Here is a 13850-nt window from a genome sequence, read left to right on the forward strand (position 1 = left end):
CACACACGTGCGCTCCACCCCGCTCTCTCTCACACAACAGCACGCGTGCAGACCTGGCTGCAGGTGCAATGAGTGGGGCTCTATTGCAGCTCGGTTGCTAGGACGCCAAGGGGCGGTGCATTAACTCTATGGGCAGTTCCCATTCAGCCCAACCCCCTGCTCCTCAGGCCAGACAGCCAGGCATCTGTTTCAGGCTGTCACTTGCCCCCTTGACTTCAGGCCCTGTCTGGCCCCCACACGCAGCCTCTAAATCAGTACCAGGGGTGTGCAGTGGCCCTCCCCCGACTGGCTTTACTGTGACATTTGAGTGTCAGTTCAGCAGCGCAATCAGTGCTTGGTTCCCTCAGACACTGCAAGTGTGCTCAAGTAACATACTGGGCCTTGGAATCTCCATCAGACTGTGTTTCTCTCAGATCTTTTATTTTTTCTTATTCTTATTCCGCCGTTGGGTCAGAAAGTCAACAGGATGTGACACGAACCTCCCTCACATTGGATAGCAGCTCTTTCTGAAGCTGATCCCCTTTCACAAGCAAGCGAACAATAACATTGTGGCCTTTGATCTTTGCCTGAGAATTTGGTTGTACAAGTGGCACAGCATGTCCAGCACAACCCTGAAGCGCTATCGTCTAGGGAAAGTAGAGCCTATAAATTAACCACACAGTTCTGCTAACAGCCAACTGGCCCGCCACCCACTCGCCTTTCCTCCTGCATAGGTAGCAATTTGCGTCTCTTTCGAGCCATCTCTACCTCTGACCCTCCGGTGCGCTTGTTTGTACCTGTCGTGCAGCCGTGCTTGTCCGCTCAGCATGTCACCGTGTAACATCTTATCAGTTCTTGGAGGATCAAAGGTCCACCAGTGATCATTATCACCCATATCATCTCTTCCCTCCTTCTCCTGTCCGCTGAGAGTTCTGGGCTGATCTGGACTGCTTTGCTCATTTCTTTCTCTTATCAAGAGGGGAGCTCTTCATTCTGTTCGGTCTGAGGAGAGCCTCGGGCTCACATGAGGAGAAGGCCTCAAACTGCCCAGTGTTTCAGCTAAATAGCTGACCCCATTAAGGTTAACTGGGAGGTTAATTCAACATAGTAAATCTGAGAGGGCTGGTTGCACCATCGCTCAGAGTTATTTAATTAATATGCTGTTAATTGTGACTGAACTGACACAATTTCGCATTTGTGTGGCACAGTGTTTAGTTTCTTATGCCCATAAAATGCTACCTGGACACAAACTGTAGGGTGTCCCAAAGTGAAACCCAGTGGCAGACTGACGAACCGCGCATTTTCGATCAGCCAGACTGCAAGAGGCATGTTTCCAAAGGCACGACCTTGCCCTGACCTGGCTGAAGGAAGTGGTCCCACAGCTCGAGACAAAGCAGTGTAGAGGAGAGTCTGAGGGGCTGGACAGTGAGTGCGGGACAAAGGAGGCCACGCATTCAGCCCGCAAGCCACACAAAGGACGGAGGCAGCCAGCTTCTTCCCTGTCACGCCTCGCCACAGAGCTGGCATTTCACACTGGCCTGTGAACAGCCGTTCAATCAAACTACTGTTTAACCTCACCCCTGGCCCACACAGAAATCGAGATGAGTTTGCTGTGTTGGGTTTTTAAAAACACAGTGACGCCATCTGTGTTGCTCCAGTGTGGACCGCTCTGACTTTCCTCTGTGGAATTTTTCTGATGCACAGAGAGAAAAGGGAAGGAGTTAAATGGAATCGAGGTTATCTGAAGCGTGTGTGATCACACAGTCGTTGGACAGAAGGAGGACACAGAGATCGCATGCAGGAATCATCGCGGCTCACGAGACCTCATCTGATTCACAGACGTGTCCAAAAGCATAGATGCAGGAAGGTGTGAGGGCCTGATTGTTCTGTAGGCAGTTGGAGGCACCGAAAGCCTCTTTGTCTGAGCCAAGCGCCCTATGGCAAGGCTCGAGAGAGAGAACTCACAACCCCTCCCCTCGCCTTTCCTCTCAATTGACTGCTCCACCCCTTTACCTGTCCTAGCCCTGGACCAAGGTGTGGGGGGCTGCATATCAAACATTTGCGGGCCTTTGATGTTCAGAGAAACAAACATCGATTTGACCTGACTCCTAACAGGTTATTTGTTCCCTTTAGTCATTCATGGACTCTTCATTGAATGTGTAAGCCATCAAAGGACTCTCTCCGTCGGCCTAGCTTACAGTAGCCACACTGGCTATGAGAGGGAGCTGAGCAGCCAGGTCGAGGGGCTGGAGGAAAGCCATCTGGCTTCCTGCTCTTAAGATTTGATATTGATTTATTGGCTGTACATATGAAGATAGGAGGCCGCCAGCTGCCAGGAGCCCATGGTGTTCTAATGCTGTCCCCCAGCCCTTTCAGACAAAGGGCTCTGCTTCTCATCAAAGCCCCACAGCACCAGGCCCAAAAGCCTCTGTGAGTTAGTGATTAAATATGCCAGTTAGGAAGAAGATTTTCAAATTCGGTTGTAAATTTCTGAGCCATAAACAATGAAAAATGCATTTTAAAAAAAGAAGGCAAAACTGGGGTTCAGAATATCTGTGGTCCTGAATTTCTGTGGTTCTAAAATAGACTAAACTGAAGCATTTGTTAACGCTAGAAAATATTCATTTATTGTTTAACTGTTGTGTCTATGACTTTTAAGATATTTCAGCTAAGGTAATCAGCCAAGTGTAAAAAGATGAAAATGCAACAATCAGACCAAATCATGGTTTGATTAAACTGTGCTCAAGAAAGTTGGATTAAAGTTATGATGTACTCCATATTGCCAGTTAAATATGTGAAATTCTAGCATTGACTGTCTTTACCCCTAGAGAGAAAGGAAATGTTTAACTTTCATTTCGCTCGGGAAAATCTTGACAGAATCACTCTTACAGCTGCAGAGCTGCAATCCGTTATATGACACTTAGCCGCTCTGTAACCGAGCTTCTGTGCACCAAATCTCTTCCTCTGTTGTGAAGTGGGCCTGTCTTCAGATCTGTGATCTTGCTGGGCAGAGAGTGTCAGCTTGGCTCTCCGTTCAGGTGACCCCATCACACCTCCAACCCCCCCCCCCTCCTCTCCCCTCATTCTCCCCCATAGCAGGGCTGTGATGTGACTGTGTTCCTGATAATGAGGTGAGAATTTTATTGCCCTCGGCCTCCTGGCCTGGCACCAGCCTGCGGTAGCAAAGCACGCTTTGACTGCTCTGACTAGCAAAGAGCACCCTCTATTGACCGATTTTTTGCACAACACATAACTCTTCACTGGACCTGGGTTGCATTAGAACAGAAAGTTCAAGGATGCCCAAATTCGGATTCAGACTTCACACGTCAGGCTATCGAGAGGGAAACTAGGGGCTGAGCGGGGTCACTCTCTTCCTCGATAAGTCCATTTCAAAGTGAGAGACCATGCGCATGACCTGTAGCGAATCACAATGGCTGCTCCCTTTGCCTGTGGCTTCTGGAGCACACATGGGACCTCCAGCACAAAGGAAGTGCGGAGGTTCTCGGGTTAATGAATCCAGGATACAGAGCAACAGAAGGGGCTGGCAACATGGAAGACACCATGCCTGTCTGAAGGAAGTGCCCTACTGCCTACAGAACGCACCAGCAAAATTGAAAGAGAAAGTGGGAAAAAAAAATAGATGATGGCAGATAGAAGAGAGTAAGAAAGCGCAAAAAAGAGAAGATTGTGAGAAAGGGATGGGGGGGGGGTACTTAGCCCAGCCTAGTGCAGACCTTGTTACAACACATAACATGGATACCGTGTGTCACGTCCGTTGATGCAGGATAGAAGAGACAGGAACCAGTGCGTTACCCTGTGGCCTTTTATTAATGCAGAGCTCTGGAGATGTCACTTCACAACGCAGTGCGAGTGAGATCTAAAGCATAACTTTGCAACAGACAGACTTATGGTTTTTCTCGCCTTGCGCCACTTCTGCTTTTGTGTTTTTCCATCTCAGCCGTCACCTCTGTCTGACCGTCTCGTACACATGTCTTCTTGCATAATCACACATATGCACGTCTAGGGCATTTCCTGTTATGTCTGGACATACAGTAATTATTTTATTAATTCAAGCATTAGTCCTATTCCATTCTGCACATTATTCTCTATTAGTGTAAGCTTAGCATTCATTTAATTATAAAACCCCACACGTGTTAAATGGCTTGGTCTGTAGTTGATAAGAGGCTGCGCGTGCACACACTTCACACTACTTATCTTATGCCTGCATCACCCCATTATCTTGCATTAGGAGCCACATGTGTATGGCAGACGAGATCAAAGGAATCTTTCCTGGCACGTTCAGAGGAAGCACAGGGACTTTTATGACACACGAGACTGAAGAATCTGCTTATTCCCACTCTGATGTTCTGTAACAGACAGTGTCGGTGTCAAAAAATAAGTACATTTCCTGTCGCATCTAGGCGCTTTTCAAAACTACCCTTTTGTTTAAAAGCCTTGTAATTCAAATATGCCGATATAGAGATAATAGGAGGACAGCTTTCTTTAGTGAAAGCTCTTCTCTAGTTTTCAGTGAAGCGTGTAACCCTGTAAACAGAAATATCACATAACCGCGTGCTGTAGTTGCTCCGTTAATGACCAACATGCTGCTTCTACTTAGGAATGCTTTTTTCCACTTTTTCACTCCACCTTTTACTTATAGTGACCAATAATTAAGTACCAGTATTTTATTTATTTATCAGTACATCAGACCCCACACCTCCCTTACCCCCCCCCCCAAAAAAAAAACCTGGGCTGCAGTAAGGATACTCTTTTGATGGGGCTGTCATTTCCTTCTTGGGACTCTGTTATTCCAGTAGGCTTTGTGAAGAAGCCAAGTGGCCCAGCTAGCCACAGACAGGAGGTGGGCTCTTCACAGGGAGCCGAGGTTGTCAGCCCAGCAGGGGAGGGAGGTGCACCTCGCAAGGGGACACAGGCCAAAAACAAACACTGGGCCTGACAGGAAAAGAGCTACAAGATCCTGCTGAGATACAGTGAACGCTCATAGCCTTGTTTTTGTTTGTGGTCATGGCAAAGAGGCCGTTATGTGGCGTAACAGGAAGACACCGGATTATTCCCTATTTTGTCAATTTTTTTTTAACATTCAAATGAATACCAGACAGTAATATATAGAGTCCACATATAGTTTACAACCATTATATAATGAAAAATAAATGTAGTCCTATTCAATGACAGCACAACTCCTACCTGGCCTTCTTGTGTTTGGAGCTGCATTGATGGCTTAAGGAAATGTCTCAAGAAGGCAACAGTCTTGGCCTCCCCCTAGTGGTCAGTCTGGATAGACGAAATGGTTCATTTGGGCACGTGATGCTCCGCTGACTACCAAAGGATGGGCAGCTTATCTCGAACAAGCCTAGGCGCCGGTGATTTGTAATATTGAGTATAGAGTGCCACCTGCTGGTCATTTATATACATATACATTATATATATATATATATATATATATATATATATATATATATATATATTACTTGCATAGCTTTGTATTTTTGTCTAACGCTGTATTACTGTAATTTGTAAAAGTATCAGGCTACTACATTTCAAGTAGAAAAAAAACCTCATATTAAGTGAAGATGAATATACATAATATACATTAGTACAACTCAAGTTTTAGTTCTAACCTCAACTATTCATACCGCAAAGCCTAAGAAAAATGCTAACATTATGCACATAACACAAAGTGTTTTATTAGATATTGTTTAGGCTACAGAGTAATTATTTGAATTTGCCGTTTGTAATAAGAGAAGCATTCCATGTAGCATACGTAGTGAAAGATAGCAACTTAACTAACCTTTCCCCAAGCGATCTACAGCTATAGTTAAAATTGGCTAGTGACTTTGGCATAGCAGATTATTTACCACACCTTTGACTTCTCAAAAATAAATTCTATATAGCCTAATAAAAAAGCCAACATTAAAAGATCATGCAGAAATCTTATTCCTTATGAATATATAGTCTAATGAAGAAAAATTCTCATTAAACGATTATACAGACGTTTTATTACTTATGAAACTGCAGGAGCAATTTTAAATGTTCACGAGTAGGAATTAACTCAAGCATTTAAAAAAAAAACCTCAAGGTACTGGCAATTGAATTGTATGCACAAGTGTTCTTTAGTTTGGATGCCTCCTTATTTTCGCAATGAAGTCACCCAGTTTTATTTCATGACTGATTAGTGTTATTTTGTCTTACCGGGATGCAAGTTTTAGGCCAAGATATAGAGAAATATTGAGTTTGGTGAGCAGAATCAGTGCTAAAGAAATACATTTTTCTTCTTGTTTAATTTTGCTTCTGGCTTTGCCTTCATTTCACCAATGATCCGTCTTTCCCCTGCCCACTTAACTAATTTTCTTTATTATGTCACGCGACGGGTGCCAGTGGGGCCAGCTGTCGCTGGTCGCGTGGGCCTTACTGGTTGGGTTGTGGTTGACTTGTGCGTGCTACCTTGGTTCCCAGGTACCGGATAGCGGCACTACGCCAATCCCAATGACGCGCAACCACGGTATTTCCTTCCTAACGTTCCTGTCCCCATCTGAATCTGAATTTTGTCCTGCGTCAAATCAAGAAACCTGAAAAAAACACCGATGCCATTTATGGAACGCTGAAATGCAGGCCTTTATAGCAATATATTTTTATTGTCAGATTACTCATATCTTCCTGCACGTCATTAAGAACAAAACTGTGTTTTAATCGCATTTCATTATCATGATTGCTTTAGGGTCCGGCGTGGAATGTACCAGTGGACGCAGTCAGGCACATGTGTTGTGTGATTGTGCAGAGCAGCCTAACAGTAAGTTAGTGTGTCGTGGCTTAAGCTTGGGTGTCATGATAAATCATTATAGTTGTAGGCTTTCGCTTTCAGGTTACCTCCAGGGAGAAGTGCCTAAAGCGGTTGGCTTGCAGTGGGTTAAGTGATACAAGTGCGGTTTTATACGAGAAACGAAGAACTATGGCAGCCGTTAATAAGGACGACAGATTGACAGGGTGTCAAAGTTGCCTGTGCGTCGGTTTTGCTGGGATTTTCAGCAAAAGCGTTACATCCCCACTCGAGGTCGTCAAAATCTTGAGTCAAGTGGGCACGTACCACTGCAAACGAGGCTTTCTTCACAGTTTTCTTCTACTTTACCGAAATGAAGGCGGGCGGTCATTTTGGAAGGGAAATTCCACTTCCTGCCTGCGACTGTTCCCGTACAGTGCCATACATTTGGCAACTTACAGAAAGTAAGTAAATGAGGCACTTAATGTTGGCTTATTTACTTTGAGAGTGAACTAATCTTAACTACGTTAGCTATTGCGTTTGGTAGCTGCTAGTGTAGCTCACAAAGTGACTGGATACCAGTCAATTTAGCTGCAATTATTTTACGTTACTCCACACTGAACTCGCATCTTTAACTCGCAAACTAAATTATTTTAATGAATATATGTATAAATCTATATTAGCTGCGTAGCCAACGATAGATCTAGCTTACCTAGCTAATCTATAGGTGGGTGTCTATAAAAAGAAGGGGTATACATCTTTTAAGCGTTCGCATGTTCATATCTAAACTGGAGTAGATTTATGCAGATAGATTATTGCTTTAGATCAAGTGTGGGACAAGCTAGGTTAGGTAGTTAGACCGCATGCAGGACAGTAAATAGAGTTTACTTGGGTTCATCGCTGCGTCATCATGAAATCACACCTCCTTTGCGTAGCCAATCACAGAGCTCGGAGAACATCCGCTCATGGTGGTGTGGCGCTTGCTGAGCATAAATTAACTGTACCACCGAAAATGTTCCTCGGCTATGCTCGTCAGCGTTCACCTGGTATGGGCATATTAAGTAGTTGCGGCCCTTGCGAGGATGTACCATGCACGAAGACATCCGTCACGTGCCATAACGTGTAAATGAACCCGGTCCTCGCGAGGATTTTGGAATGTTTTATACCGGGTTCTAGGAAGTGGGGTCGTCGTCTCATATCCAGTCTTGCGAATGTCTTCGCGGAACAGTGTTTTAGCGTTGGTTATTAGTGGTTCTCCCTAAAGCTGCCCGTTTACAGTTACCTGGGTAAAGAATTGTCCCTGCCCGGTTAACAATGTCCCGTTTTGTCATGTGTAGTGGTTACACTTGTGCGCAAAGTGGACATGGAGATATGGGTGACGAAGGCGTACCTCACACTGACAACAGCCCTTGTGGTGTTCATTGGATTCGTCCCTATGTTCTACAGGATTGTCCACATCCATATGGATGAGCTTGGTCATATCACACAGTGGAGAGCCATAGTGGCTGGGGGCTTAGCAGGTATAATTGCTGCTCTGGTTACGTATCCCTTGGAGGTGATTGAAACCAGACTGGTTGCCCAGAACTGTAGAGAGTCCAAATACAAGGGGTTGCTGCATGCTTTTTCCAACATCTATCGAACCGAGGGCTTTCTGACTCTCTACAGAGGCTTCTCCCTCTCGGTCTTAGGTAAGCCTTGTTTGCCTATAGATGTATTTATGCAGTGATCTTTAGTGTAATTTACTTTGTTTTTCAGTGTATATATGTGTCATGTTCTACATACACACCAGAAACCATTAGTCTTTGTTCTTCGAAAGATTTCTAACAGTATGAAAACTAATAATAATAATCATCATCATCAATTTGGGACATTGTGTACCTTTTAAATTTTGCACCCTCTCTACTGGTCACTGTGGGATAGGTGCCGTGCCCTTCTCAGTTGGCTGCTGTGTCGTCTACGTGAACCTGGACAAGCTGTGGCAGGAGCAGCATTCTCGCTTTACCTCTATGCAGAACTTCATCAATGGCTGCCTTGCTGCAGGCGTTGCTCAAACTCTGTCCTTCCCTTTTGAGACTGTTAAAAGGAAAATGCAGGTGAGAAAAGCATTTGCAACTCGTGAACTTATTCAGAATATTATTTTGCTTATTCGTGGGAAAATAATCAAAGCGCCATTTGCATGGCACCTTTTTATATATAAAATTCATGTCAATGCGATTAGCGTAAAACATGTAAATAAACAAAAAGAACAACAAAATCGAAAGTGGAGCATATGAATGAAATAACATGGGCCCTAAAAGCTAAATTAGAACACACAGGAAGTGAGAAGGATAATGATATGAAAATAGTATTGTTGAAAATACCAAATATAAAAAAAATTATTGAAGTAATGTTGGTTTTTTTTGCCAAACAATAGTGTTACCATTTTATTACATGAAATGATCCCATTTGGATTATCGCCTCCTACGTCTTTTGCAACTTTTGCATAAAAGAACACCAGTTCTGGAAGGAAAAAAAAGCAAAATCACTGCAACAGAACTTTACAAACTACACACTCGAACTGCACAATAAAAATGTAGTCATGTCAGATATTTTGTTTATTGGTGTTCATATGATATGTTTCTTTCCTACAGGTTTTACGTATATTCAGTGTGAAAAAAGAGCTAGAAATGAGCTTTTATCTTTTAGCCTGCTTTCTTAGCCTCAAATGGCTTGACTGCATGTGACAAATTTTTTCGTATGCTTCAAAATTCAAGTACTGTTATTTGTAAAGCAATTTATTTTTGAAAATTCCTCGCGGGTAATAATTAATTTGACTGCTTGATTGATAATGAACAAGCCAGCTAGTGTCTTTTTAAGAATGTTCAAAATCTGTGAAGGTCCACTAAAGGATATTCAAATGCAGTGATCTAGTTGCTGCATTCAAAATCAGTCATCACAAGACTGAAGATTCATGAAATGCTTTTAGTCACATCTAGGTGGCATACTGGTAAAGTTACCAGACCTTATCAACTATCAAGTAAAACTCACTTCTTTCTTGGATAAATGTTGTACTGTTGTACTGTGGTGCTTAGTGAGCAATGAATGACACAATACATTATTGCCTTCAGCCATTGAAAATGAAATCTTTAAATATAAAGTTACTTGCTACACCCACATGAATAAAAATCTTTACATATAAATTACCTGCTACACACACGTGCACATATTTGTTAAGATGAAGTTCTCTAAATATAAATGACTTGTCACACACATAATTGTTTCTACAAGTTAAACCAGATTGTCAGGCAAGGCAGTGGCCAAGTTACCTCTGCCTGCCACACACACACACAGACACACATAGCGCCGAAACTAGCAGATCAGTGTCAGACAAAAGTGTCCGTAGAAGATGTGGGCTTCCTTGAGCTTTTTTGCCCATTTCTTAATCTACCACCTTAATACAACATTTATATCTTACAGCCAGTAATATCTGCATTTCTTATGGTCAGAGAAACTGCAGTTCAGTGTTCAGTGTGATGAATTCAACATGATGATACTGTCAACCTTTGTTTGATGTCACCAAGTGTCTAAATCCTTAGCTCCATGACTCAACTGCTGTGTACACGAGACCCACCCTCTTCCAAAGTACACACATAGAACACTCAGTTCTCAAGAATTTGTTTTCCTTTCAGAGTTTCTAACATTATTAATAGGGCTATGTTTCTGAAATACGTAAAGCTTGGTGTTTTTTCCCCTAACAAATACCACTCCAATGTTTTTAAAATATCTAAGGCACAGAGTTCTTTTCTACCACATTACGGAGGCGTGGATGTCCACTTTACCGGGATGATAAGCTGCTTCAAACAGGTCATCAAAACCAAGGGTGTCTTATCTCTCTGGAGTGGTATTACAGCCAATACAGTCAAGGTGAGTTTAGAATTGTTTCTGTGCTTAAATTTGTAGTCATTTTCACTGTCTCTTTGCCCCATACCCACAAATTATTTCATCAGTAATCCTCCACTTGGGCAGTTTAGTTTGCTGTAACTGGTTTTCTTCCCTGAAAACTGCTGTGGGCTCTAAATTAAGAAAAAAACATTTAAATGCTCATGAAAGAGAAATCCATTTCAAAATCTTCCCTACTGTCATCTACAGCTTACTCCCAGTGCTTAGTTGATTAAAAGACTGCAGGGCATTCTAGTGTCCTTGAGTTAATCATAGTTAATGAGTACAAACATCATCCATGGTTTAATGGCATACCAGCAAGGTAGTTTGTTCTCCAATCAGCTGTAAGCTGCTATGAGTCACCATGCTATGTGATGTGCATGAGTCAGGTGAAGCTGATTCTATGACAATAAAAATGTGAAATACAATACTCAGATAATCTTCAATCACTTTTTAATTTGCACATGCGGTAAGGTGGCCACACTGAATTGCAATTACAGAGCTAATGAAAGTAATATTCATTTGTCATGCTTTAAAGTGAGCAGACCATGTAAACAAACAAACAAACCAAGCAGTGGGTTTGGGTCAGAGAAATAAGAGTGGGACCCATGGTGTACTGAAACTTTTGTTTCTGCGCTGTGTTCGAAGCAATGGTGAGAGACAGATGGACAGAAGTTACTGTTTTTAACATGAGACTAATTCCATGCCCCCCCCCCCCCCCCCCCCCCCCAACATGTTTGTACCTGAAATCATATTGCTTTGACCCCTTAAATTAACTGGAAAAGAGAGTAAATAATTTTTCTTGTTCATGCTCACAAATTCCATTTGGATTTGCATTGCTGAATGCAAGTATAAATTAATAAAGCTAAACTTTATATTGTTGAGAGACACACTAATTAAGAAGTTCTGGACAAATGACTGTTGTGACCTCTGACACAATCTGTTCAAGCACTCTGGCCAATCTAACTTTACAACTCATCAACTATACGCTTCACAACTGGTGGTGTCGTTTGGGTCTTTATCAATTAATGATAGGAATTGTGTGTACATACAATGAAGACAGAAGAAAATCTGTTTTCAGAGATTTTATCAAGCAAACAAAATTCTGATGCAAATAGAAGCTACTTTTAGTAGTTTTTAGTAGTGTAGTAGGACAAGTTAAAGAAATCAGATAATGTTTCACTTAAAGTCTATAGGAACAAATGAAAGTTACTTTTAAAACTATATAACACATTTTTATGAATAATGTAGCTGCTTGTAATGTAATAAAGGGAATATGTGAGCATTGCTATTTTAAAATGTAAGCAGTTTTCTTTAATAAATGAATATTTAGGTGTGTTACTTCAGTGATCTGCACCGGGGCCAAGTTGTGATTATCTGGAGATCATAAGACTGAGGATTTCTCAGATGTTCTTTCTACTGCCTGCTAGCCTCCACCCACCACCAATCCCCCCTCTTCGGTTTGGTACACACAGGAAAGACGAAGAATAATACATAAATAAATAATACGAGAGTTTCTCTCCCAAATTTGAATTGTTGAAGCACAGGCCTTGTGTAATCTAGCAGTAGACATCTCCATCATGACTATATTATGAAGGTAAATTGAGCATTTTCTAATATGCATTTCAGAAGTGCTGCTTAAAATATTCACACAGATGCCACCAAAATTCTGCATTGTTTTGAGGAAAAAGCAAGGAGCCTTGTTACTGGATCCACATGATTTTGTCATTTTAAGCTATTGGTCTTGATGAATTCTAAATACAGTTTGCATTCAATATAAAAATGTTTCGCCTAATTTCAGCTTTACTACAAACTAATGTGGAAGATGTGTAGTTTTCAAGAGTGCAAATGGAGAGTCTGGCCCAAAGAGCATGTTATGGGAGTTGAAGGATAAGATGTCCTTCACTCTCAGTTTAGCTTATGCATACTTTCAAAAAAATGATTTGGTATGCTCAGTAAATAAGAGTACAAATGTTGTTTAAATAGAATAATGTTACATGTTTGTAAATAAACTTTCTGTAATTGCTTGATTTTTAATTTGGTAATTAGAGGCCTGCTAATGTCCGCTTGTTTCATAGCAAGTAGCATTTTGGTAATAACTATGTAATATTTTGTTCAAGGTTTAGATTCATGTTAATTATCCTGTTTGTCTTTTTCTTTTACAGATTGTCCCTTACTATGGCCTACTCTTCAGTTGCTTTGAAATGTGTAAACAAATCTGTCTTTACCAAAACGGCTATATCGTCTCGCCGTTGAGTTACAAGCCCAAACCTGGAGTAGACCAGAGCCTTGGCCCACAAGAACTGCAGGAGTTCAGGCGTTATCTGAGACACAGGAACTTACAGACACAGAATTCAACCATGAGAAATCGGTGGTAAACAGGTGTGATGGGCACTGGACTTGCAGGATGGCAATGCAAGGAAATAAGGATAAATTGGAATTTCCAAATCACTTCTTTTGATACTTTGTGTTACTTATGGATTCTGATGAAAAATGCACTGTTGCACGTGTATTGTGCACTTAGTTTTCTTGGTTATTGCACACTTTAATTTCCACATTGCCCCGTGGACTTCATTGTTTCTGAATTGTATTAAGAACATGTCCACTGGAAGTGATGGATAATATTTGTCCCATAGAGTGACTTCCACTGTATGGTTTGAGCTGAATGCATTTTTCAGATGTTCACAACAATTTGCACTGAAAAGTGTTCCATGTGGGTACCCTGGATTGGGTAAGTGGACCTTTTCCTTTGGGGATCTTGCATTATATGTTATTGTTTCTGGTGTACTGGTAGCAGTCATGTTGACTGCAAACAGCAGAAATATTACATTATTTTTTCCTCAGCTATCTAATCTCATATTTACCATTTTTAAATTGGAAAGTGCAATATGCCTTATGTTTCACTTTTCTGTGAAGTATGCAAACCCTTGTAAACTTTTCTAATTTGGACTAATTTGGATCACTTTCTATAGAAAAAGTAATAAACAAACACCTTCAATGAATTTTCCATCGAGTAGAGGTGTGCTTATCTTATGTGCTTTATTGTTGAATTTCAGTCCTTGCACTGCTTTGCAGTGCTGATTGATTATTGCATAGCAAACTAGTTTGCACTTGATTATACATCCTAAATTGTCTAAAATGAGTTGTGTGTGACTTTCATGCTTTGAATATCTGAATA

At 41.6% G+C, this 13850-nt stretch overlaps 1 protein-coding gene and 1 long non-coding RNA gene across 2 annotated transcripts; one reads left to right on the top strand and one right to left on the bottom strand.

Moving 5' to 3' along the window:
- Positions 1–3788: 3788 nt before the first annotated feature.
- Positions 3789–5275, bottom strand: LOC145651729 (uncharacterized). The gene is made up of 2 exons (XR_014117671.1): positions 5185–5275; positions 3789–4346 (listed from the first exon to the last, which is right to left on the bottom strand). It is a non-coding gene; the product is annotated as an uncharacterized LOC145651729 (long non-coding RNA).
- A 1461-nt stretch (positions 5276–6736) lies between these two features.
- Positions 6737–13674, top strand: slc25a43 (solute carrier family 25 member 43). Its single transcript, XM_027018182.3, has 5 exons — positions 6737–7218; positions 8201–8442; positions 8675–8847; positions 10523–10657; positions 12838–13674. The coding sequence occupies exons 1-5, from the start codon at positions 6947–6949 to the stop codon at positions 13048–13050; spliced, it is 1035 nt and encodes a 344-aa protein (XP_026873983.2). The 5' UTR covers positions 6737–6946; the 3' UTR covers positions 13051–13674.
- The last annotated feature ends 176 nt before the right edge of the window (positions 13675–13850 follow it).

Source organism: Electrophorus electricus, chromosome 16 (genome assembly GCF_041902795.1).
Source record: "Electrophorus electricus isolate QZ-2024a chromosome 16, ASM4190279v1, whole genome shotgun sequence".
NCBI classification, from domain to species: domain Eukaryota; kingdom Metazoa; phylum Chordata; class Actinopteri; order Gymnotiformes; family Gymnotidae; genus Electrophorus; species Electrophorus electricus.

Bases quoted from the DNA above. Each gene is read 5' to 3' on its own strand.
- slc25a43 (XM_027018182.3), top strand. From the start codon at position 6,947: ATGGCAGCCGTTAATAAGGACGACAGATTGACAGGGTGTCAAAGTTGC. The intron at 7,219-8,200 runs GTAAGTAAATGA...TATGTTCTACAG, and splicing joins CATTTGGCAACTTACAGAAA to GATTGTCCACATCCATATGG. The intron at 8,848-10,522 runs GTGAGAAAAGCA...AAAATATCTAAG, and splicing joins CTGTTAAAAGGAAAATGCAG to GCACAGAGTTCTTTTCTACC.